Source organism: Pantherophis guttatus, chromosome 8 (assembly GCF_059756535.1).
Source record: "Pantherophis guttatus breed Tessera chromosome 8, ASM5975653v1, whole genome shotgun sequence".
Taxonomy (NCBI): Eukaryota; Metazoa; Chordata; class Lepidosauria; order Squamata; family Colubridae; genus Pantherophis; species Pantherophis guttatus.
The window spans coordinates 12,937,423-12,962,873 of record NC_142070.1 but is presented as its reverse complement, the minus strand read 5'-3'; the positions used below and the strand labels follow the sequence as shown (position 1 = coordinate 12,962,873).

Genomic DNA, 25,451 nt, shown 5'->3' with positions numbered 1-25,451 from the left:
TTACTTCTAATTCAGAATACTATGATTGCCTTGTACATCCATGTGTTTCTTTTTCTGGAGTAAAGGTAAAGGTTCCCCTCGCACATATGTGCTAGTTGTTCCCGACTCTAGGGGGCGGTGCTCATCTTCGTTTCAAAGCCGAAGAGCCAGCGCTGTCCGAAGACCTTTCCATGGTCATGTGGCCGGCATGACTAAATGCCAAAGGCACACAGAACGCTGTTACCTTCCCGCCAAAGATGGTCCCTATTTTTCTACTTGCATTTTTTTAACGTGCTTTCGAACTGCTAGGTTGGCAGAAGCTGGGACAAGTAACAGGAGCTCACCCCATTAAGCAGCACTAGGGATTCGAACCGCTGAACTGCCGACCTTACGATCGACAAGCTCAGCATCTTATCCACTGAGCCACCACATCCCTGAAGAGTTACACTCGCTTTATTCCCAAACTATTAATTCAAATATCTGAAAACTTAAGCATCTTTGAAGCGACTTCAAATAAAATGCCACAAAAGTCTATTAATCAAACTTACTTCTATTTCAGAATACTACGAATGCCTTGTACTTCCATGTGTTTATTTTCCTGGATTGGTTTGCTCTAATCCATTTTCTCTCAAATGTGGTAAAGTGGAAAGAGAAAATAAAAAATGATTGCTATAATTGTTTCCCTGAACATTAATATTTTATTACAAGCCAGCTGGGAAGTCATAAATGGAGACCAAGTCAATGGTGGAAAGATGGATTTCCTTAATAACTATGTGTTTCACTTAACAACTGTGGCCAAAGAGGTTGTAAAATGAGCCATACCTCACTTAACAACCATCTTGCTTAGTAATAGAAGTTCTGGTCTTAATCGTGGTCCTACGTTGAGGACTACCTATATTGTACTAGAAGCCCCAATATAGGCTTCACATAATTTTTAAGGAATTTTTAAGATCCTCCCTCCAAACTCAAGAAACCTCATAGCACTTTTTAGATGTTTTCACCCACTTTGCACAATTACATCTTACAGTGTTGCCGTCATTCCAACGAAATTAAGAAAAAAAGAAAGCAAATGAAAAGAATAAAAATTTTTAAAAAATGAAAATGCAAACCCATGAGTGGATAGATGTTTGTTTGTTTATTTGTGTCAGAAGCATCGCAATTAAAAGAAGATATACCATACAACATAACATTTAGAACATAAAATACAAGATTAAAATATGTACAGATTAAACAGATTAAACTAGCATCATTAATTGTGTCTGTCACACTGCCATGATATTCTCAAGTGTACACTGATTGGGGCAGAAAAGGCCCCAATCCATATGTGTTGTTGTCTGCATGTCACCACAATCGCAAAGAGCAGAAGCATCTGGATAGCCCCATTTGTTCAGAATGTCTCTGGCTCTTGTTGTACCCGTGCAGAGTCTATTCAGCAATTTCCATCCTTCACAGCTTTTATCACACCGGGATGCCAGCTCCTCCGTTGGTCCCACCCAGATTGGCTGTGATGATCCTTCGCGCACCACACTTTTAATGTTGTCAGATAAATGGATTGTTTTGATTCATGGCGAAATTGGACCTATTATCACAAAACCTTTTTGCCACTAATGGAAAGGAAAATCTTGATTGCTATTTTAAAACAGGATTGCTGAAATTCCTGGGTGCTGGTTTTGGAATATAAATATAACACCCACATATAATTGGAGCAGAAGGAAAGGTCTTTGTCTTTCGCAGTAACAACCAGCACACAACAAGAAATAATGAGGTGCGGTTTTCATTTACAGCGTGGCCAACCATGGAGAGATCAAATAATCTCTAGCAGGCACAGATGACATGCAAAAGATGCATCTCTTTCCCATCTTCTATACCAAGAACATTGAAAACTATGGAATAATTTTTTTAAAAAATTTAGGCCTGCATGTATGTACATAAACATTTATTCTTTTTTTCAATGGCTTGTAAAATAACAATAAAAAAGCAAAGGAAAAAGAGCAGAACATACACACAAAAAAAATATTGTGATAGAAATATAGAAATTGTCAAAGGAAAGGGAAAAAAAATAACACATAGAAAATGCTTTTTTGAAAAGGTGGAAAAAAATACAAAAAATAAAAGGAAAAATATTGTATGATATATCATTTTAACACTAAATTGTTATAATTCTATAATTCTGCATATATAATTGTGTGTGTGTGTGTGTGTGTGGCTTAGCTTGGAAATACGCAGAAGGGTCCTTCATCCTGCAGTGGATAGACAATGGCTAAAATAAGTGTGTGTGTGTGTGTGTGTGTGTGTGTGTGTGTGTGTGTGTGTGTGAAAGTTGGACCATAAGGAAGGCTGAGCGTCAAAGAATTGAGGCCTTTGAACTTTGGTGCTGGAGAAGACTCCTGAGAGACCGGTTGGATCCCGCAAGGCGATCCAACCGGTCAGTCCTAGAGGAAATCAACCCTGACTGCTGTTTAGAAGGCCAGATCCTGAAGATGAAACTCAAATACTTTGGCCACCTAATGAGAAGGAAGGACTCACTGGAGAAGATCCTAATGCTGGGAAAGATTGAGGGCAAAAGAAGAAGAGGACGACAGAGAATGAGGTGGCTGAATGTCACTGAAGCAGTCGGCATGATCTTAAATGGACTCCAGAGGATGGTAGAGGACAGGAAGGCCTGGAGGAACGTTGTTCATGGGGTTGCAATGGCTCGGACACGACTTTACAACTAACAACTAAAAACAATACATACATATACACTATATATATATATATTGTATATTGTAAAGCTTCTAAACTGAAAGTAGGGGCCCGATGATGACAAGTTAGAGAGTTTGTCGAAACGTTGCCAAAAAGAAAACTTTTAAAGTGTTGGTTAGGATTTTAGCCAGAGTTTCAAAAGACCTTACAAAGTGTTTTGTTGGGATTTTGGAGGATTTTAAACTGGGATTTTAGCCAGGATTTTAAGCATTTTAACTAACAGACTTTTAATGACGCGGGAAAACACCCAAGATTTTAACTTTTTACATATATATACTGCTCAAAAAAATAAAGGGAACACAAGCAGAAGACATCCGAGATCTGAATGAATGAAATAGGCTTATTAAATACTTTATTCGTTACATACAGTAGTTTTGTGTTCCCTTTAGTTGTTTGAGCAGTGTATAAACTACTGTATGTAAAGAACAAAGTATTTAATAAGGCTATTTCATTCATTCAGATCTTGGATGTCTTCTGCTTGTGTTCCCTTTATTTTTTTGAGCAGTGTGTGTGTATATGTGTGTATCAGTGGTGGGTTCCTCCCAGTTCGGTCCGGTTCGGCCGAGCCGATAGCGGTGACGATATGACATCACCGAACCGGTTCTCCCCCCCGCCCTCCCACCCCCCACCCACGTTATTCTTACCTTTTATTTGGTCCCACCCCCAATCTATTGCTGCCTCCTGAGTCCCAGCTGATGACTAGAGGGAAAAAAACTGTTTAAACTCTTGCCGCGGGGCTTCAAAGGGCCGCCCTACAGCTGATCAGTGTTAAAAGCAAACAAATGAATCGGGTCGTCAGTGCGAGGACTGGTCGTAAGTGCGAGGACCTTCCAGAAATGACTCTGACCAGCTAGCCACACCCACCTAGTCACATGACCTCCAAGCCACATCCACAAAATAAGCCATGCCCACAGAACCGGTAGTAAAAAAATTTAGAACCCACCCCTGGTGTATATATATATATGTTTTCTGAGGTTTTCGCGGGATTTTACGTGGGAGAAAACCCAAATAACCAAAGACATATATAAATAAATAAATAAATAAATAAATAAATAAATATATATAAGATCTTTATATTCTTAACACCAGAAGTGTAAAGTCTTTTGAACAATCTAAATGCATCTTTGAACTTTCTGCTAAAATGTCATTTTCTTATGGTGAGGCTTTTCAGACAATTGTCCACTTCAAATTCTCTTTTAGAGCCATCACTCTCCACCCCCACCTTATATTCCCTTTCAGAGAGCACAACACTTATCTGATATTAAATGGCATTAAAAGGGGATAACCTAATCCTGACAAAATGTCGGAGATAAGATTTATTATGACTATATTTTCCCTGCCTTCCGTGAAGGAAAAGACTGCTTCAGGAGAAAGGATATTAATATGCAACATCCTTTTCTATTACTGAACAGTAGAAAGCCTGAGGAGATTTCCCTGTTATTTCTTTTACCGCAATGCTATTTAATCTCTCCTAAAATCTGTCAATCAAGAGTTCTACTCATCTTGGAATTCTCTGACTAACTTAGAGTAGGGATTCAATTCTTTCCCCCTTCAAATAAGAGAGGGACACTGAATAAAAATCTATAGACTAGGGTTATACTATCTGTGGCACCAAGGTTCCCTCACCAGAAGTTTTGAGCGTAACTCAAAATTATTAGATACATGGGGAATCACGGTATTGTTATTAAATTTAAATTTTGGAGTCAGACCTATTCATTTTTCTGAAGCATAGTCCCTGGTCAAGTATAGCTTTCAGCCTCCTCCCCACCCATCCAATCCCCCTCACCCAAAGAAGCTGTGCATTTCTGCTTCAGAACAAGAGTGAAAGTCCAAGGATAATTCATGTGAATCGTTCATTCAAAATAAGGTAAAGGTTCCCCTCGCACATATGTGCTAGTCGTTCCTGACTCTAGGGGGCGGTGCTCATCTCCGTTTCAAAACCGAACAGCCAGAGCTGTCCGAAGACGTCTCCGTGGTCATGTGGCCGGCATGACTAAATGCCAAAGGCACACGGAACGCTGTTACCTTCCCACCAAAGGTGGTCCCTATTTTTCTACTTGCATTTTTTGTGTGCTTTCGAACTGCTAGGTTGGCAGAAGCTGGGACAAGTAATGGGAGCTCACCCTGTTACGCAGCACTAGGGATTCGAACCGCTGAACTGCTGACCTTTCGATTGACAAGCTCGGTGTCATAGCCACTGAGCCACTGCATCCCTTTATTCAAAATAGGAAGGACTTAATCAACTGGTGAAATGACCCAGAGGTTTCTCTCTTTCTAATAGACCTTTTGAGGAGAATATTTGTAGCTCAGGGTTGAAATGAGGGGTCCTTGGTTATCTCTGAGCTTGGTTGTTTTCTTGCAGTTGTTTCATTACCAAACTAGGTAATATCATCAATTCTAGAAGGCAACAGCCATTATGTAGGACAAACAGGCAGAAGCCTATTCATAAACACCAAATAGTAGTCAGAAACACAATGAAAACTCCTTAATTTCACAACACAAGGAGAGACTTAACCATAGTTTCAACTGGGAAATTAACCATTGTAGATCAAGCTAAGTCAAAAAACACTAGAGAATTCCTGGAAGCCTGACACTCAGACCAATCAGACATCAACAGACACATAGAGATAAACAACATCTACATACCATTCAAAAGAGACAACCAACAAGCCAAAAAGGGAACAAAAAGAATCACCTCCCCACCAGCAATCAACACCCAGATGTGCAGAGATTAATATTAGACTAACAATCAAGAAGCAACAAATACTCCAATCAAGAAACTGCTAAACAAACTAACAGTAAACAACCAAATAACCATCAAGACCACTCCCACCAACACAGGCAGAACAAGCAACTAGAATATAAAATGAGAGCAAACCCAACTCCCTGCTTTCACTGATGATGTTACCTAGTTTGGTAATGAAACGTCTCCAAGAAAACAACCAAGCTCAGAGAGCACCAGAAGTAGTATTCAGCCGGTTTGGAGAAGTTCAAGTGAACTGGTAGCGGAAATCGGCCCCCTTGAAGGGTGTTTTCTCCAATAAAGTCTACTTTAAAGTTTTTAAAAATTAGAACCTGATTTCAATATGCTTCTGTTTGGAGGATTCAGGAAGGTGTATCTGCCATAGTGAAGAAGAATTCCCATAAAACCAGGGATGGGCTTCTGGGGGCTTGCAGGGGTTCAGGAGAACCTGCAGGTAAGATTCTGTGCAGTTTGAAGAACCCCCAAATCCCACTCCTGGCTGGCCCCACTCACCTTGCCCCTCCCAGGAGTTCCCACGCAGCCCGTTTTGGATGCAGGTAAGTGCAGGGCACGTGCGGAGGCTCGGGGAGGGCGAAAAATGGGCCTACTGGAATTTCAGGAAGGCTGGAAATGGGCCTGTTACTGGCCTTCAGATGGCCTCTAGAGCCTGGGGAGGCTGTTTTCGCCCTCCCAGAGGCTTGACAAAAGCCTCTGGAGCCTGGGGAGGGCAAAAATGCCACCCACCCCCCCGCTGTGGTGCAGCAGACCAACTAAGCCACGCCCACCCAGCAACTGGGCAGACAACCCCTTGCTAAAATTTTTGGAGCCCACCCCTGCATAAAACTGCTTACAATCTTGAGTAGCTGGATTCCAAACTAAACGTAGAGTGTGTGATGATTAATACGAGCACAAATGTTACACATTCCAATACAATATAAGAACGTTACGGATGAGAGCTACCATTTTAAATAAAACTTGCGAATCTGAAGGAATTTTCAAAGTTGACTTCACCTGTGAGTGTTCCTTCTGCCTTCTCCAGAAATAATCTTGACTTTGCCAAACCATGTTTGAAAAAAAAAAAAATTAGGATCGTGGCTCACACAGGTAGGGTTTAAGCCAACCGCACGGTATACAATCCGATTTGGCAGGAATAATACAACCAGCCACATCTTGGCATCAGTGCCTGGTGCTGTCAATTAGCCCTCCAACACTTCTGATGTGGTTCCAAATATGACAAAGTGGAAGTGAAAGCAATATTATCTTATACGAAACATTAGAAAAAGAAAATTAAATGTTCAAAGTCGAATGCGGCATTGTAGATACTGTCTCGTTACTTCCCTGCTGGATTCCATCTCATTTTTCATATTCCCAGTGTTACCCAGCCATAACAAGAGCTCCTTCTTCAAAATGTGGGAATGACCTAAATCAAGCTCTCTGTTTTTGTTTGCTGAACATGAAACTTGACCTTGCACTTAGAGGGAGAAATGTCTGTCATCTTCAACTGTTTTTATACGCAGAGTAGAAAACCATGTGGGAAAAAAAGACTACAAGATAAACATTCGACAAGGAGAAGTGACTGGAATGAGAAAAAGGAGCAGGATGGCTGTAGGGGAGAATTGACTCTCCTTGTAACCTTCAGCAAACTCAACACTTTGCTCTTAGCTCTGCGTGCACTCAAAGTTTGCTCCCTTGAAAAATAGTAAAGAAAATATCTATTTGATTATACATGTAACAACAGCTGGAAGGATTGTTTATGCACAAAATTGGAAAGCAGAGAAAATACCTTTGGAAAGAGAAGTAATTAAAAAAAAATTAGACTGTGCAGAAATAAATAGATTGACTTTGATGATTAAAGAAAGAGAAGATTCAGAATACTTTAAGATATGGAATCAATTTTACCATTGGTTAGAAAAGAGATATAAATAAGTAAATTAATAGTTATGTATAAAAAATGCTACAATTAGAATATTGTGTTAGTGATGAATTGTTGTAATGGATTAGGCGAGAATGAAGATAGAAGAAACAACAAAAAGAAGAATTCTTGGAGAGAACACCGAGATGTCACATGGAAGGAATGACTGATTTATTAACTGTTTGTTTGTCTAAAAAAATAAAAAAAACTTTAAAAAAAACATCATCAGCGCTGTATTGAAACGTCTGTCAACTTGCAAAGCTTTCAAGTTGCCATGAGCAGGGGGGAGGGAGAACTGATAGAGCTGATTGATTTCCCTAACTGAAGTGCATTCCATACATTCTTCCTGACCGCAATCAGAAGGAGGGTGTTGGATTTCACAGCCAGCCAAAGTGGTTAATTGGAGAATGTGATTTATGACATGGCCAGAGAGGAGGGGAGAGACAGGGTCATAGGAGAACGTAAATCTACGTGGGATTAGTTCTAACTGCATCCGAATATTGCCGAAATGGTGCTCCTAATAAATAACTGTATTTCTTTTGAAGTTCGGCTCATGGCTCATGAATTAATTAGGGCATCTTTCGGAAACTTTACAACATCTGCAAGAAAACAACCAAGCCCAGAGAGCACCAAGGACCCCTCCTTTCAACCCTGAGCTACGAATATTCTCCTTTATTGGAATTTAAGATTCCTTCCAATGCTGCTGCTTCATAAAATGAATCAAACAGCTCCATGTACATGCACTCTGGTTACGAATAGCTTTTTCCGGAAAGATTGATCAAACTTTTGGCCTTTTAAGTACGTAATAAAATGTTTTTCTTTGCTTCAATCTGCTGCTGTGTCTTCCAGATGTTACTGAACATCATCCCAGCAATTACCACATCATGGCCCAGGGTGAAAGATGTTGTAGTTTAGCAACATCTGGAAAGCCATAAGATCCCCTTCTTTAAACTATATCTTTTAGAATAACTTGTTTCTCTTGGCTTTTCACTTTTGCTCTAGGGTTGAAAAGCTTTTTTCTTCTGAAGCTGTTTTGGTCTTGGTTTTTGAAAGCGATGGTTCTGACTCTTATTTTATGTTTAAGCCTCTATGCTTTTTACTTTGACTGGGCTCAGAGGTGACTTTGCAAAAGGTAGCTAGAAACTGAAACTGAATTTTTCCTGGTTGGAGCCAACATTCTCAGCCAGGACAGGTAACCCTCAGTTTATGAGCCCCAAATTCATGTTGTTAAGTGAGACATTTATTAAGTGAGGTTTGCCCAATTTTACAACCTTTCTTGCCATAGTTGTTAAGTGAATCACTGCGGTTTGATAAATTAGTAACCCAGTTGTTAAATGAATTGGGCTTCCCCATTGACTTTGCTTGTCAGAAGGTTGCAAAAGGGGATAGCATGACCTTGGGACACAGCAACGGTCATAAATATGAACCAGTTGCCAAACATCTGAGTGTTTTTCTGTCGAAGCACCTGGTCTACCCCAATATGGGAGGGAGCATACTGCATATTGGGGTAGACCAGGTGTGTCGACAGAAAAACACTTAATCTCTCCCCTGGCTCAAGCTGATAAAGGGAGGAGACCCTGTGGCTCAGAGGTTAATACAACTGCCTAATATGCAGGTAGCCCAAGTTCAAATCCGAGTAAGGGTATGGCTAGCTGATGAGAGTTTAATAGATCTACAGTATACTAGTCTCCCTTTATTTCTTTATCAGCAAATATAAATTTATATATATATAAATGATTGAAGATAAATATGTCTCCCACCGGGAAAAAAAATTGGTCTCTCCTTTTTCAAACTCTGAAAACATTGCAGTATTTAATACAAAAGAGTTTTTCAAAGCTTGAAGGGCCTAAGTGAGTGAGACATGTTTGTGAGTAAACACAGATAAGATTATACAAGAAGATTCTCATTTTTTCAAAGAAACAATAATCCAACCCAGGAAGGAAAGATAGGATCAGGATGTGGAGGCTAAAACACTTTTCTTTTTCTTTTTCTTTTTTCTTTCTTTTTTCTTTTTTTAGCAAAAATGATTTCTGAATCTCTGCCTTCTGAACAAAAAATACAGATATTTTATGAACGGTTAACTTTTTCCCCTCAATTTCTACTTTTTAAGGGACAGTTTTTAAAATGGGAGGAAAAAAATCCACCTCCGTGAACCTTCGTGTCCCTTGACTCCTGTCTCCATAGCTACAATTTTGATTAATGCAGATTTTAATTAGAGTTCTCCCGTACCATATCTAATTGAATCCTTAGACTGCAGTTCAGTTCTCTATACATTTACCTGACTGTAAGCCTTGTCTTAGACAAAGTTTTTTTTCTTTTCTGTTTTTTACCCAAAACTATCCTGCCAAAGATAAAGGTAAAAAAAAAAATGGGATGCGGTGGCTCAGTGACTCAGGCGCTGAGCTTGTCGATCGAAAGGTTGGCACTTCAACGGTTTGAGTCCCTACTGCCGTGTAACGGGGTGAGCTCCCATTACTTGTCCCAGCTTCTGCCAACCTAGCAGTTCGAAAGCACGTAAAATATGCAAGTAGAAAAATAGGGACCACCTTTGGTGGGAAGGTAACAGCGTTCCGTGCGCCTTTGGCGTTTAGTCATGCCGGCCACATGACCACAAAGATGTCTTCGGATAGCGCTGGCTCTTTGGCTTTGAAACAGAGATGTGCACCATCCCCTAGAATCGGGAACGACTACCACATATGTGCGAGGGGAACTTTTTCCTTTACCTTTACCCTGCCATAAGGCTTTTTTCATTTACCCACGAATAACCAGAGCTATGTGGGTTTTCCCATTTTGATTTATGTAATTTATGTAATGATCGCATTCATTTCTATTTAACAGATCCATTAGAAGTTTTAAATTATTTTAATTAAAATTTAGCTGAACTCAGGCAGTTGTTCTCCATTAACTCCTAACAGATGTCTACAATGGACTTCTCTTGCTAATGAATTTTCTACACAAATTAGATGAGATGGAAAGTATGTATTTCGCCAAAATAAGGGCCCTGTAAAACCTGCTTTACCCATAAAAGACAAGCTTCTCACCCAAGGACATCTGGCAAAGTGCAGCTTAATTAAACCATAGATGATGTACTTTTATTCGCAAGACAATTCTTAATACCAGTGGAAGATGTGCAAATACAGTTTAAGGGCCATAAAGATCAGACTGATTGGGAAGTGAACGTCCCATCAAATTATCGCCACAGAATGCGTGGATATCTGAATTTAAGCCTGTGCTGTTTCTGAAACTGGATGGTGAAATCTTGAGAGTCCCAGATTTATCTGTTATCTACGTTTCTATGTTTTTCAAGAAACTGAATAGACCTTTAAACTGTAAGAGAGGAAGGCGTATAGAAATGAGCAGATTGTCAGAAGTTTTTTTTTAAAGGTTGGGATGGTCAACATTTTTCTTTGGTGACCCTTATACTTTGATTTCTCTTGAAGACTTCATATATCCTTCAGACCACAAAATGACAGCTGAGGGTCACACATGACCTGACAACTGTGAGTGTCTACTGTATATTCCTTCAGGGGGAAAGGAACACTGAAAAGACCATGAGGATGGGAGGTCATTTGTAGAGATGACAGCTGTTCTTGTATGGAGAAACCTCCAGGTTTTGTCATGTTCGTGATACCATCGTAGCGTGGAAATTAAAAAAAAAAAAAAGGAAGTTCCAACCGGGTTAACATTATGCTCATCTCACAGCTGCTTCTACAATTGTAGGGAATGAGAAAAATTCTTGAAAACATTCTATGATACATTTATATTTCTCTGTTTGGTTCTGCATGTGATTTTATAAATATATTGCAAAAGTGTTTTCAAGAATGTATCTCATGTCAAAAGTGTTAAAAGTATTTCAGGCAGAACAGAACAGAATAATAGAGTTCGAAGGGCCCTTGGAGATCTTCTAGTCCAGGGGTGCCAAACTTGATTTTATTGAGGGACACATCAGGGTTGTGTTTGATCTCAGAGAGAGGGGGCTGTGGGGGGCATGGCCAGGCTGGGTGTGGCCAGCTTGACATCACTCATGTCGGAGACGCCTGTGGTGGCCTGAGCACTCTACCAGTGAAAACGGGCTCCCGAGCTGTTTTCGGCTGCAACAGCCTCCTGCAACCCTCTGCCAGTGAAAAGCAAGCTCGGGAGGGCCGTGGGCAGCCCTCCTGAGCTCTGTTTTCACTGGCAGAGGCACTGTGGGCCAATCATTTGCTGTTTCCATGGTAGCCCCACGGGCCAGATCTAAACACCCCATGGGCCAGATCTGGCCCGCGGGCCTTGAATTTGACATCCCTGTCCTAGTCCAACTCCCTGCTCTGGCAGGAAATCCTATACCGTGTAAGACAAATGGTTGTCCAATCTTTTCTTAAAAATCCTCCACAACTTCTGGAGGTAAATCGTTTCACCAATTAATTGTTCTAATTGTCAGGAAAATTATCCTTAGTTCTAGGTTGCTTCTCTCCTCGATTAGTTTCCACCCATTGCTTCTTGTCCTGCCCTCAGGTGCTTTGAGAATAGCTTGACTCCCTCTTCTTTGTGGCAGCCCCTGAGATATTAGAACACTGCTATCATGTCACCCCTAGTCCTTCTTTTCATTAAACTAGAGATACCCAATTCCAACAACCTTTCTTTATACATTTTAGCCTCCAGTCCCCTAATCATCTTTGTTACTCTTTTCTGCATTGTTTCTAGAGTCTCAACATCTTTTTTTATATTGTGGCGACCAAAGCTTTGTTCCTTGTAGCTCTCAGCTAAAACTGAAACTGTCCATATCAGCACTCAGCCTGCAAGGATCTTTTAAAAAGACAGCCAGAATGAATGGTAGAGAACCATGGGATTTCTGTCTATCTCCTCCCAGCCCTAAAGGCAGACCAAATATGCTGGGAAATCCGTAGTTCTGTTCCAAAACAGAACCACAAACACTTTCTAGTCAGCTACATTCAAACAATGATTGTATTATGAATTTGGAGCATACTAAATATTCACTGATTATATGAGCTTCAAAGCTCATGTATAATCAAAATAAAACACACGAAGAGAGAGAGGAATAAAATGACCAGGGCAACAATGAGGATCAATCCTTGCCCATTGTAATGAAATAGAGCAAAGTCTTGGAAAAATTCAAATGTTGGTATTCTTCTCGAGTTCAAAAATCGTTCAAAAATGATTTGTCGTCATGTTGCATTAACTTGTTCTTCTCTGTTTGCAGTTTTCGTGCTGCTTTTCTACATGCTTTCTGAGACAAGAAAGCAAAAACCATGTTGTGGCCCCGCCCTCTGAGCCTGTCCCATCGGAGGAAGAAAGCTCCGAGCATGAGGAAGAGGAGTCAGCCAGGCCTCCCTCTTCAGGCCCCTCCCCTCTGGCATTGTCTCAGGTGCCGGCCGAGGGAGAGGAGATTAGCAGAGAGACAGGTGGCTCGGATCAGAGTGATGGAGAAACATCATTCCTGGACGCACGCCTCCGAAGGCGTGATAAAGGATTGCAGCAGCTCAGGAGGCGTGCTAGGGATTAGAACTGAGTCACTGGACCACACCCCAGAGACTATATAATAGAGGGTGGTGGTCAATGATCCTTGTGACGAACAAAACTAACCTTGGATAGTCACTAAAGCCTCGTTCGGAACTGCTGAGAGAAATATTTATTGTTGTTGGACATTTGGAAGCTGAGTATTAATCTTTCTGTTTTTCTGTGAAAATAAAGGCACTTGGCAGACGGTGTGTCTATCACTGCCAAGTTGGAGATAAAGAAACTGGGTGTGTTCCAAAGTGTTTCCTTAACCCTCGGCTGGCTGTGTTTGTGTGTGTGTGTGGACGGGGACAGATCAAACCATTTGTAACATGATATGCTTCATTATGGGTTTTTTTCTTTCAGTGTTCCTCAAGAATTTTTCAAGGGCAGAAAGGAAAAACTAGTTCCTCTATAACCAATGTGTAGTATGTGAGATGTACAGATATTCTCCTGCATTTGGTAATTGTAAAGTATTATTATCCGTGGCTGTAGAGAAGAAGGAGGAAGGAGGAGAAGAATGTTTGGTAGAGTGCCGGTGTTCCAATTATCCATGTATCTTGATGTACCTTCATGTTTCACAGTGGAGAATCCCATACCAGATGGCAAGGCTCATTAAGAATATCGAAGATGGGCTGTTCATCATAGCAGGGATAACCGGTAATGGATAATGTCTCCTAAAGGATTAGGGTGCAAAACAGATCCAGCAAAGCATTCAGATTAGTTAACAGTTACAATATATTAGAACAATATTATAAATCTGTTAATAACAGAATAACAGAGTTGGAAAGTTATCTTGGAGGTCTTCTAGTCCAATCCCTATCAAATCCTATACCATTTCAGACAAATGGTTGTGCAGTCTCTTCTTAAAAACTTCCGGTGTTGGAGCATTCACAACTTCTGGAGGCAAGTTGTTCCACTGATTAATTGTTCTCACTGTCAGGAAATTTCTCCTTAGTTCTAGGTTTCTTCTTTCCTTTTTTTTCCTTCTTCTCTCTTTGATTAGTTTCCATCCATTGCTTCTTGTCCTGCCTTCTGGTGCTTTGAAGAATAGCTTGACTCCCTCTTCTTTGTGGCAGCCCCTGAGATATTGGAGCACCGCTATCATGTCATCCCTAGTCCTTCTTTTCATTAAACCAGACATACCCAATTCCAGCAACCATTCTTTCTATGTTTTAGCCTAGCACCATATCATCTTTTTCACCCACAATTTCTGGAGGCAAGTCATTCTACTGATTAATTGTTCTAATTATCAGGAAATTTCTTCTTAGTTCTAGGTTGTTTCTCTCCTTGCTACGTTTCCATCCACTGCTTCTTGTTCTGCCTTCAGATGCTTCGCCAGACATTCGTATGTCTAACCCACCTTGGACTTTGCAACGGGATAAATACTATCATCAAGTGAGGGCTGGCATTCATCTTTTCAGAATTAAGAAATGATTCTGGTCAATTAAGTTGCTCTTACTTTGTAAAAACTATTAGAGTAGCTTCTTCTTCTTCTTCCTTTATGTGAATGGTCAAAGGAGATTTCCATTTTAAATTGGCTCCTCTTGAACAGCATTTGCTTCTGAAAAGTCCAGGTGCCTTAAATGTCACATAATCAACTGGCATTCAAGGAGATGGTATTTAGAATGGAACGATGAAAACTATTGGTTTCCATATCATTTATGGGTTTAAAAAATGGTGGAGAAGGAAGAAGGAGAGCAAAATGAAATAGCAGCTAAAGATGCTTTGGTCACCTATAAAAACCATAAATTAGCCTGGACTAATCTGACCATTTCTTTCATGGTCACCATTTTGAAAAACATCATTTCACAAAGAATTGTGCTCGGTTCAGCTTATTTTCCCGTTTTTTTGAGGAAAATCTCACCACGTATACCACAAATCAATAACCTATTCCTATCTCATGCCTATTTGAGAACCAACACCTGCATTCTAAATGTGCAAGTGAGTGGTTACATTTTCTGCTCAGAAATAACGTCAAGGCTGGGATCCATAGCAAATTTTTAAAATCTCAACAAGAGAAACGAGCAGATTCTAGGAGGAAGTACAATTTTAGATTCTGCATGGCTACAGATTTTTTTAATTTTGTTTTATTTTAAGCTTTTAAAATACTGATCACACTTAAAATGTTTAAAAGTGTATTTCGACAAGTAAATCCATCCATGGATTAAGGCCGTGGTGGCACAGCGGTTAGAATGCAGTACTGCAGGCTACTTCTGCTGACTGCCGGCTGCCTGCAATTTGACAGTCCGAATTACACCCAGGTTCAAGGTTGACTCAGCCTTCCATCCTTCTGAGGTTGGTAAAATGAGGACCCAGATTGTTGGGTGCAATAGGCTGACTCTGTAAACTGCTCAGAGAGGGCTATAAAGCAATGTGAAGTGGTACTGTATTTTTCCATGTATAAGACGCTTCCATGTATAAGACGCCCCCATGTTCCATGTAGTTTCTTGTACATTACAAGCCATCACTGTGCAGAAGCCATGTTGTGAGAATGAGTAATACAACAAGAACAGGAAATATATCACAGAAACAATAGAGATGAAACCTAGAGTGGCAATGTAATACAGGAAATAACTACAATAGAGAGGAATGATAGAACTGCATATAAGATAGAGGCTCATCTGGCATGTGTATAAGACGCCTCCTGTGTATAAGATGCCCCTCCATTTTCAAGTAAATATTTTAAAGAAAAAGTAGCGTCTTATACACAGAAAAATACAGTATATAAGTCTAAGTGCTCTTGCTATTGCTATCGATGTACTGATCACTCTTAAGTATGATGGAGAAATGAGATATTTGGTCAAATACACCACCACTACCACCATCATCATCATCTCTACTATCACTATCAGCTCCATCTCTTTCAGACATTGGCCAAGAAAATTCACCTGTAATATTAAAATTAATGAAAATTAAAATTAAAAATCCTGCTATACCAATATACTAATCTTCACTCTTTGAGAATGAAAGAGAATTATATTACCACACCCCCCAAGCCGCGCCCACAGAACCGGTAGTAACACATTTTACATTTCACCACTGCCCCTAATCCTAACTTTGACTGTATCCCAGGGTTATGTATGGGCATACACAGTTTTATTTTATTGCCAAAAACATGGTGTTCTCTCAATATCAGCACAGTGACTGTGTTACTTTGCTTAACAGTATGACCAACCTTGGCAATTCTGAAAGGAAAGCACGTGCAATTTATAGAGTTCAAAACTCACACCACATATCAAAGGGACTCTGAATCAAAGTGATTTAATGTTTGAGAATCACAAAGGGACCCAGAAACTAATTATCTCATTTTGAACTTCATTAGAATAACCACCATAGCTGAATAGAGGAAGAAACCAGTCGAGGTTTTTTTTTTAAGTCACATTTGAATTCCAACACTCTCTTCAATTTTGAATGTGTACAAATGTCATTTCTCCAGTTTTGCTATCCCGGTATCACCTTCCGTAAACATGCCAGAGCACCCAAATATACTGCTCTTAACTTTATAAAATTCCCAGACTTTTCTCTGAGCTGATTCCATAACAAAATGCATTTGGCAGGAGAGTATAAGAAACAGAAAACACAACAAGTTCTCCCTTATGATCCTGTTATATATGTAAATAGCAAGTGAAGCCAGGGATGTAGGCTTCACTAAGGTCCGGGTTTAGCTGGACATTTGCACGCCCACCACTGATCGGTGGATTCAAACAGGGCCCGCCACTGATTGGTGGATTCAAACGGAGGGAAATGTAAAGCGTTGTCAGTCACTGAATCGGTGAGACTGCTCCCTTTAAAAGGGAGTGCTGCCGGCTAAGCCTTTGCAGAAGTCACTTACTTAAATAAAGAGCTGAAGTTACTGTCTGTCCTCCTGCCTCTTCATTGCCTCCCACGATCTAACAGACCCCACATAACTTTCAGACTAAGGAGCATATCAAGTTGGAAGCCCTATAGCTGTGCTGGCAACTAGAGAGAATCTGTTAAAAATAAAAACTTGCAAAATTTGGAAGAAGTCTTCGTTGGACTTCTTCCTTCCCTAAATCAGTGCCACCAAGAAAGGGGTGTCAAACTTGATTTCATTGAGGGCGGCATCAGGGTTGTGTTTGACGTCGGGGGGGGGGAGGCCAGCTCAATGTCACTCATGTAAGTGGCACCTGTGGTGGTCAAATACTAAGGCAGCACTTTCCTCAGACCCTCCTCCCTCTCATTATAATCCCTTCCTTCCTTCCTTCCTTCCTTCCTTCCTTCCTTCCTTCCTTCCTTCCTTCCTTCCTTCCTTCCTTCCTTTCTTGCTCTCTTCCTATCTTTCCTTCTTTTACTTTGTCTTTCCTCTTTCCCTTTCACCTTTCCTGTCTTTGTCTTTAATCCTAACCCTTTCCTTCTTGGATGCTCAAATGCAAAAGGGGAAACATTTCTCCTTTTGTTTTGTTTTCACTTTGTTTTGCTAATCCTCTGCCAGCGAAAATGGGCCCTGTGTGCGGCCTCCCCGGGCCCTGTTTTCAGCTGTGACGGCCTCCTGCAGCCCTCTACCAGTGAAAACAGCACTCCCAAGCTCCGTTTTTTGCTGATAGAGGCATTGCGGGCTGGTCCTTTGCTGTTTCCAGGGTGGCCCTGCAGGCTGGATCTAAGCACCCTGTGAGCCTGATCTGGCCCGTGGGCATTGAGTTTGACACCTCTGGCCTGCACCAAGAGATGCTGCAGCATATTCCATATCAACCCACTGCCTGTGGAAGAGATTGAAACAGTGGTATTCCCATCTAGAGATCCAAGGTTTTAAAAAAAACTAACTTCCACACCCCCACATTCCCTGTCTTCCTTTGCATGCAGTCCCTTCGCACTTACCAAAGGTTTGGCTTCATCTTCGTCTTTGAAGTAATATAGCTGCTCCCCTTTGAGTACGAACCAGCGAGTATGCCAAGTCTTCACGAAACCTCCTTGCTTCCTCAGCCACCCACACTTAATGGCAACATGCCGTCCTGGGCTCAGCAGGGAGCTTTCTGCAGAACCGTTGTGTTCTTCCATAATGAAGTCAGCAGCCTCTCCTGGGTAGAGAAGAAGAAGAAGGTGTGGGAAAGGAGTGGTGTTAGTTCAACTTCCAAAGAGTAGCCCCATCGCTTTTGATTGGAGTAGAGAAACAGCAAACAACACCTGAACTATTCAATTTTGGATTGTTTACACTGAGAAAATACATTTGTGGTTGTTGTTTTAACCATTTAGTCATGTCCGACTCTTGGTGACTTTCTAGGCAAATGCTCTCCATGGTACCCTGTCCAGCACAGATTCTTTCAGTTGTTCGATGTTCACCTTTGCAATAGGATAGGATAGGATGGGATGGGATGGGATGGGATGGGATGGGATGGGATGGGGTGGGGTGGGGTGGGGTGGGGTGGGGTGGGGTAGAATAGAATAGAATAGAATAGAATAGAATAGAATAGAATAGAATAGAATAGAATAACAGGGTTAGAAGGGACCTTGGAGGTCTTCTAGTCCAACCCCCTGCTTAGGCAGGGAACCCTATAGCATTTCAGACAAATGGTTGTTCAATTTCTTCTTAAAAACTTCCAGTGTTGGCTCATTTACAACTTCTGGAGGCAAGTTGTTCCACTGATTAATTGTTCTAACTTGTCAGGAAATTTCTCCTTAGTTCTAGGTTGCTTCTTTCCTTGATTAGTTTCCACCCATTGCTTCTTGTCCTGCCCTCAGGTCCTTTGGAGAATAGCTTGCCCCCCTCTTTTTTGTGGCAACTCCTGAGATACTGGAACACTGTTATCATATCACCCCTAGTCCGTCTTTTCATCAAACTAGACATACCCAGTTCCAGCAACCGTTCTTTATATGTTTTAGCCTCCAGTCCCCTTATATCAGATTTGATGTTATGAAACCAAATTGTTCTTTGCTTGCCCCTTCTTCTTCCACTAACCATTCCTAGCACCATTGACTTCTCCAATGAATTTGTACGCATGACATGGAATAAGTCAGATGTAGACTTATGGTTTTTAGCTTTTAGTGATGTGCCTGGTTTTATACAAGAGAAAATACATTAGAAGGGCAGTTTTGCCATACTCAGATATTACTTCCCCCAGGTAATGCTTCCATTTCTACTTTTTTCTTCCTAGCATTTTCTCACAAGGGCTTTTTCAGATCAACTGAATGTCGACCCATTGGTTCTGACAGGGATTTACTAACTGACTTGTTGCCTAAGACGGATAGTTGCGGGCCAACAGAGAGTAACTGGCCAAAGTCACCCAGCCAGCTTTCAAGACTATGTCTCACAATCACAAGGCAAGACTATGTCTCACAATCTGCAAATATCAGTGGTGGAAGAAGAAGCATCAGAATCCAAGAAACTTCTTCATGTAATTATTATAACAGAATTTGAATACGGGACTTCGACTTTAGCAGGGTTGTCTATTCCAATACAGGAATTTTCAGGCAAAGAAAATGGAGGACATACTTTTGCTTTAGTAGAATGTATAAAACTCAGACTAGAGAATGCGGGAAACCAAAAGAAGGCTGGCTATCAATATGGACCAGTATCTTACCCTGAGTCTTTAATGAACAGATCTTGTGGTTTATAGTCTGGCTCAGGAGTGGGCAAATATGGCCCCTTTATGACCTGTGGACTTCAACTCCCAGAATTCCTGAGCCAGCTTGGCTGTCTCAGGAATTCTGGGAGTTGAAGTCCACAGGTTGTAAAAGGGCCACAGTTGCCCACCCCTGGTCTGTCTGGTCTATGATCATAATAAAGATTTGATTTGATCCCATCCACATACTTGGACCTTGCTACTTCATGTTTAAGAAATGATTTCAACATTTGAAATAATATCTACCGCTATTGCTTTCACTCTGTCTTCTGCTCTGGATCTTGACCATCCAGGATTGACTTCACAATTTTTTCCTGATATTTCTAATGGATTAGAGCAGAAGGTTAAAGGAAAGGCTCCAGGACCCCATATGTTCCCCTCAGAAATACAATTCTCAGCATTGCCTATGGAGATTTTTAGTCATCCAGGTCATGGTTGTCTCAAAGGTGCTTTTTCAAGAGGCAACTGGAATGTCTTTGTTTTTCCTTGAAGAGGTTTCACTTCTTATCCAAGAACCTTCTTCAGTTCAGAACTGAAAAAGTTTCTTGGATGAGAAGCAAAATGTCTTCAAGGAAAAACAAAGTCCAGTTGTCGTTTGAAAAAGCACCTTTGGCATAGAGTTCCCAGAGTCCATCCAAATGTGCCACAATGAGAGTACTGATTTTTAATCGAACAAGGGAACAATTATTTAAAATGTAGATAGCAGGAATCATAGTGCCTGTTATGAATGAATGTAATGGAGTTAAGATTAAATCAAATTTAGTGCTATAGTCTGCATTTATTTATCCTGATCTTCCCATTTTGGGGAGTCCAGCTTCCAACATTTTATTGTATTTATTAATTTTTTATGCTGTCCGTCTCCCCTACAAGGTGACTCTGAAACATGTAACCCAAAGGTCAGACACAGCATTCAAGCTGCAAAATGTTGCACACCCATTAATTATAGGCATAGGCCTGGAAGGCCTTAACAGGAATGATATAATTGACATTGATTTCATTGATTGAAAAATGTATGAATTGTTCTTTGGAGAAGTGAGACAAATAGAAATAAGAACCATTGCTTTGGTGATATCTGATCAATGCATATTTCTGTTAATTAAGGTATGGAATAGGAATCAGGTCTACCTCCGATTGTATTGGGAAACAGATGTCTATGGAGATTTTCAGTCATCCAGGTCATGGTTATCCCAAAGGTACTTTTACAAGAGGCAACTGGATTTTCTGCTTTAACTTTCACTTCTCATCCAAAAAGCTTCTTCAGCTCTGATAGAATAGTGGGGAATTGAAGAATTTATATTCCTTGAAGACAGCTGGACATTTGCATTCTTTTAGCAAGTTGTTAAGGTCAGCTGGAGATTTATCTGTGTCATCAGGGTCACCTGAGTGGTACAAATGGGTGTGGAGCCTTCTTGGAACTGTTGAAAGGACTGTGTTACAGATTGGAGATAGATGATGTCGTACCCTTCCCTCTCTCCAGGTGATCTTAACGACTCGCTAAAAGGATGCAAATGACCATCTGTCTGCTAGGAGTATAAATTTATTTATTGTTTATTTATTTGTCAACAAGTATAAGGAAACAAGTAACATTATAGACATAGACATGGACACATGGAAAAAAATTGGCACAAATAAAAGGATATAAATAACAGGCAAAACATAGCTATAAACACATAGCATGATTACATATAAATGGGGACAGTAGGACAGGGACGGTAGGCACACTGGTGCGCTTATGCACGCCCCCTTAGGGACCTCTTAAGAAACATGAAAGGTCCACGGTAGACAGTTTAAGGTAAAAGGTATGGGGATTAGAGAGGCTAACAACAGGATCAGGTAGAGCGTTCCAGACATTTACTACTCTATTGCAGAAGTCATATTTCCTACAATCAAGATTAGAGCGAACTACATTGAGTTTGAATCTATTCCTTCCATTCCCCACCATCCTGTCAGAGCTGAAGAAGCTTCTTGGATGAAAAGCGAAACGCCTTCAAAGAAAAACCAGGAAGTCCAGTTGCCTCTTGAAAAAGCACCTTTGGGATGTTTAAACAGATGGTTAAAATGTTTATTTCAAAACATTAAGCTTTATCTCTCATCAACAAGGGCCTAGCTATCTTTGAGACCGCCTGCTGCTACCAACGACCTCCCATTGACCCGTGCGCTCCCACAGAGAGGGCCTCCTCGGGGTGCCATCAGCCAAACAATGTAGGCTGGTGACCCCCAGCGGGAGGGCCTTCTCTGTGGGGGCACCTACCCTCTGGAATCAGTTGCCCCCAGAGATAAGGAGAATCCATGACCTCAGTGCCTTCCGCCGTGCCCTTAAAACTCACTTTTTCCAGCAAGCCGGGCTGGCTTCAGAAGAAATTTTTAAATGTTTTAATTGGTTTGTGATTTTTAATTTTGGGGCCAAATTTATATATATATTAACTGTTTTTTAATATTTGTATTTTATGTTCTTAATTCTGGCTGTACACCGCCCTAAGTCCTCAGGGAGAAGGGCGGTATATAAATTGGAAATAAAATAAAAATAAAATAAAATAAACAACTGATCTTTATGGTCCAGCATGAGCTGTCTAACTTTCACTGGCAGCACAACCATCCACACCCACAAATGGTTTCATGGTTGCCTTCATTTTTAGCAAACATCTGTGAGAAGCATCAGATATAGGAATCTTTAAATGAAGAAAAGCTGGACTAAATCAAGGGACTGAAGGTGGAAATGAAAGCCAAAAGAATTTACATGAGAAGCACTTGGGTGTGCAAAGGCCTTTCATCAAAATCCTTTGGAGGAAGATGGGTGATTAAGAAGCATGAAATATAAACAAACATATTCAGATATAGAATAAATCCTCTTGATTGCTTCGGACTACTTGAAACATGGTCACCTAAGAAGGACACCTGAGGTATTGATGCTTCAGATTCTGAACTAATTATCTGATTTTTAATTTGATGAACCAAAGCTAAACAGAACCCTGGATACAGAGAACCACTGAGAAACTCAGTGAAAAAGAAACTTTAAAAGTTGGAAATTACAAAAAATTCTGCATGTGAATGACCTGCAATTTTAATTTATCTTGTTTCTAAGAATGTAAAGAAGAAAAAGAAGATGGGTTTTTCCCCAAATAAAGATTATGACTTGCAAATTAAATCAATTGATTTAAAAGAAATGTTTAAAAAAAGGCAATTGACAAATCACAAGTATTTTTCTTTAAATTAAGGTCCTTAAAGATACAAAGGTATAATCAAATCTCAAATATAATTAAAAGAAAGCATAAAAGTTGGTTAATAGGGCAACAGAATGCATTCACAGAATGGCGGGGTACAACATTTAACAATCCACAGTTAAAAATTCACAATTTAGGCCCCACTCCACCACCCAACCCCATGGCAGTGACAACCGAATCAGACAAACAATTTTATTGGCTTTGGATGGGGTTCCCAAGCCCACTGACAAAACCACGTCTTCAAGATCTTATGGAAAACCAATGAGTTGGAGGTCAATCTTATCTCTAAGGGAATGATGTTCCAAAGGGAAGGAGCCACTACAGAGAAGGCCCTTTTCCTAGGCCCTAAAATATGTACTTCCTTGATACTTGGATCCACAACATATCTACCTTCCTTTTTTTGGTGGGCCAGAGAGATATATTGTTGTTATTATGCTATAATATTGGGAACAAAACATTTCAAAACATTCTGTGTCATCTCCACTGAGTAAAAGTAACCTATTCTTTTGATGTACCTCAAAGCAACACGGGAATTTTAAGTTTGAATGTGGCACAGCAAAGTTCCAAGAACTTTGTAATTATATCTTTCGACAGATAAGGAATAAAATATTTTTCCCCAGTAAAGCTGGCTAAGGTATTATTTGAAACCAGAATATTCATATACCGTACATACGCAAACCTATATCCTAATATCCACCTTCACAGTAAATATTAATACAACTTTAAATCCCAGAATTAAGTATATTGCATGGTAAGAGTTGTTTCATATTTCATAGTAAAAAAATATTCTGAGAGCAAAGAAAATAAATTTAAGGATGTTATTTCAAACACAGCAGATCCGTGCCTTGAAGTATACTGACTAAAGCTGATATGACTTGAGGCAGAAGCTTGAGAAAGAAACTAGACCTTGTAAATAGAGATAAGTTATTGCTTTAAATATGTATTAACTCCTTATTTTGATGAAAAAGGTAAATTCCAGTCATTTAGAATATATCGGGTTGAATCCAGATTATGTTGGCCATATAAATATTCTACTGAAATCAGTGGGATTAAGTGGGACAAGCATAGACTGGATCCCACCTGTTAAAAAAAAAATAGAACAGGCTATTGAAGCAAAATCAATAAGACAAAACACTTAGAAAGAAACAGTAGATCCAAATGTAATGAATTCAAAGATAAATAGAAAAACAATAGTACAGGAAAACACAGCAACCATAAAAGCTCTCTGGAAGAGTATGAAGGGCAGACAGGTCCTATGTCAGAACTTCTCTGGACCATTTCCAGCAATAGAACCTGAAACACAGCTTTGGGAGAAGGTTTCAGAATACAAACTGGAAAGTAATCATCATCTAAATACAAATTTAATATATTAAATACAATTTAATATACCAAATACAAGCTGGGTGGATACAACCTTGTAGACGACCCTCACTCTGTCAAGGACCTTGGAGTACTCATCTCAAACAATCTAAGCGCCAGAGCTCACTGTAACAGCATTGCCAAAAAGGCATTAAGAGTTGTTAACCTAATCTTGCGAAGCGTCTTCTCCAGTAACATTGTACTGCAAACTAGGGCACACAAAACCTTTGCTAGACCATTTCTGAAATACAGCTCGTCTGCCTGGAACCTGCACTGTATATCGGACATTAATACAATTGACCGAGTCCAGAGGTATTTCACGAGAAGAGTACTCCACTTCTCTGCTCCCAACAGAATACCACCAGACTTGAAATTTTGGGCTTGGACAACCTAGAATTATGCCGCCTACGGTCTGACCTAAGCATAGTACACAAAATTATCTGCTACAACGTCCTACCTGTCAATGACTACTTCAGCTTCAACCGCAATAATACACAAGCACACAATAGATACAAACTCAAAGTAAACCGCCCCAAACTCGATTGCAGAAAACACGACTTCAGCAACAGAATGGTCAATGCCTGGAATGCACTACCTGACTCTGTTGTTACATCCTGAAAACCCCCAAAACTTTAACCTTACACTGTCTACTGTTGACCTCATCCAATTCCTAAGAGGTCTGTAAGTAGTATGCATAAGCGCACCAGCGTGTCTATCATCCCTGTCCTACTGTCCCCATTTCATTTCATTTCATTTTCATTTCATTTTATTTAATTTGTATACCGCCCTACTCCCGAAGGACTCAGGGCGGTGAACAGGCACAGAATAAAACACATAGAATACAAAAATTAAGAGCAGAAGTAAAATCGAATTAAATCAATTTAGCCCAAGACAAATTTAAAACCCCAGGTTAAGAACAAATTAAAATTTACATTAAAATTTACATTAAAAAAGAATGGGACAGGTTAGGCCAGACCAGCCTGGTGAAATAAAAAGGTCTTAAGAGTGCGGCGGAAGGTGCGTAGATCCGGGATCCTCCGTATCTCCGGGGAGACCTCGTTCCAGATAGTAGGTGCCCCCACAGAGAAGGCTCTCCCCCTGGGGGCCGCCATCCGACATTGTTTGGCCGACGGCACCCGGAGGAGTCCCTCTCTGTGAGAGCGTACCAGTCGGTGGGAGGCCGTTTGCGGCAGCAGGCGGTCCCGTAAATAACCAGGCCCTAAGCCATTTATTCGTACTCATTTCCTGTGTTCATATCCATGTTTATACTTATACCTGTTATCTAGTACATGTTTGAGAAATTAACTAACTAACTAAATAAATAAAAACCTAAGTTAGGCTTGACCTCTAGATATTTTAAAACAATTCTCATCACCCAGGGTTAGCATTCAGATGCAAGAGATATCATTGTTTAG

General features: G+C 40.4%; 1 protein-coding gene across 3 annotated transcripts in view; it reads right to left on the bottom strand.

The window, feature by feature from the left end:
• The window catches only part of ARHGAP24 (Rho GTPase activating protein 24), a 473,398-nt gene that overhangs the window by 338,748 nt on the left and 109,199 nt on the right, over positions 1-25,451 (bottom strand). For all 3 annotated transcript variants that reach the window (XM_060686979.2, XM_060686980.2, XM_060686978.2), the window contains exon 2: positions 17,715-17,914. In XM_060686979.2, the coding sequence (XP_060542962.1) occupies positions 17,715-17,894 (180 nt within the window). In that variant the 5' untranslated portion in view covers positions 17,895-17,914. The remainder of the gene's footprint in view (positions 1-17,714; positions 17,915-25,451) is intronic.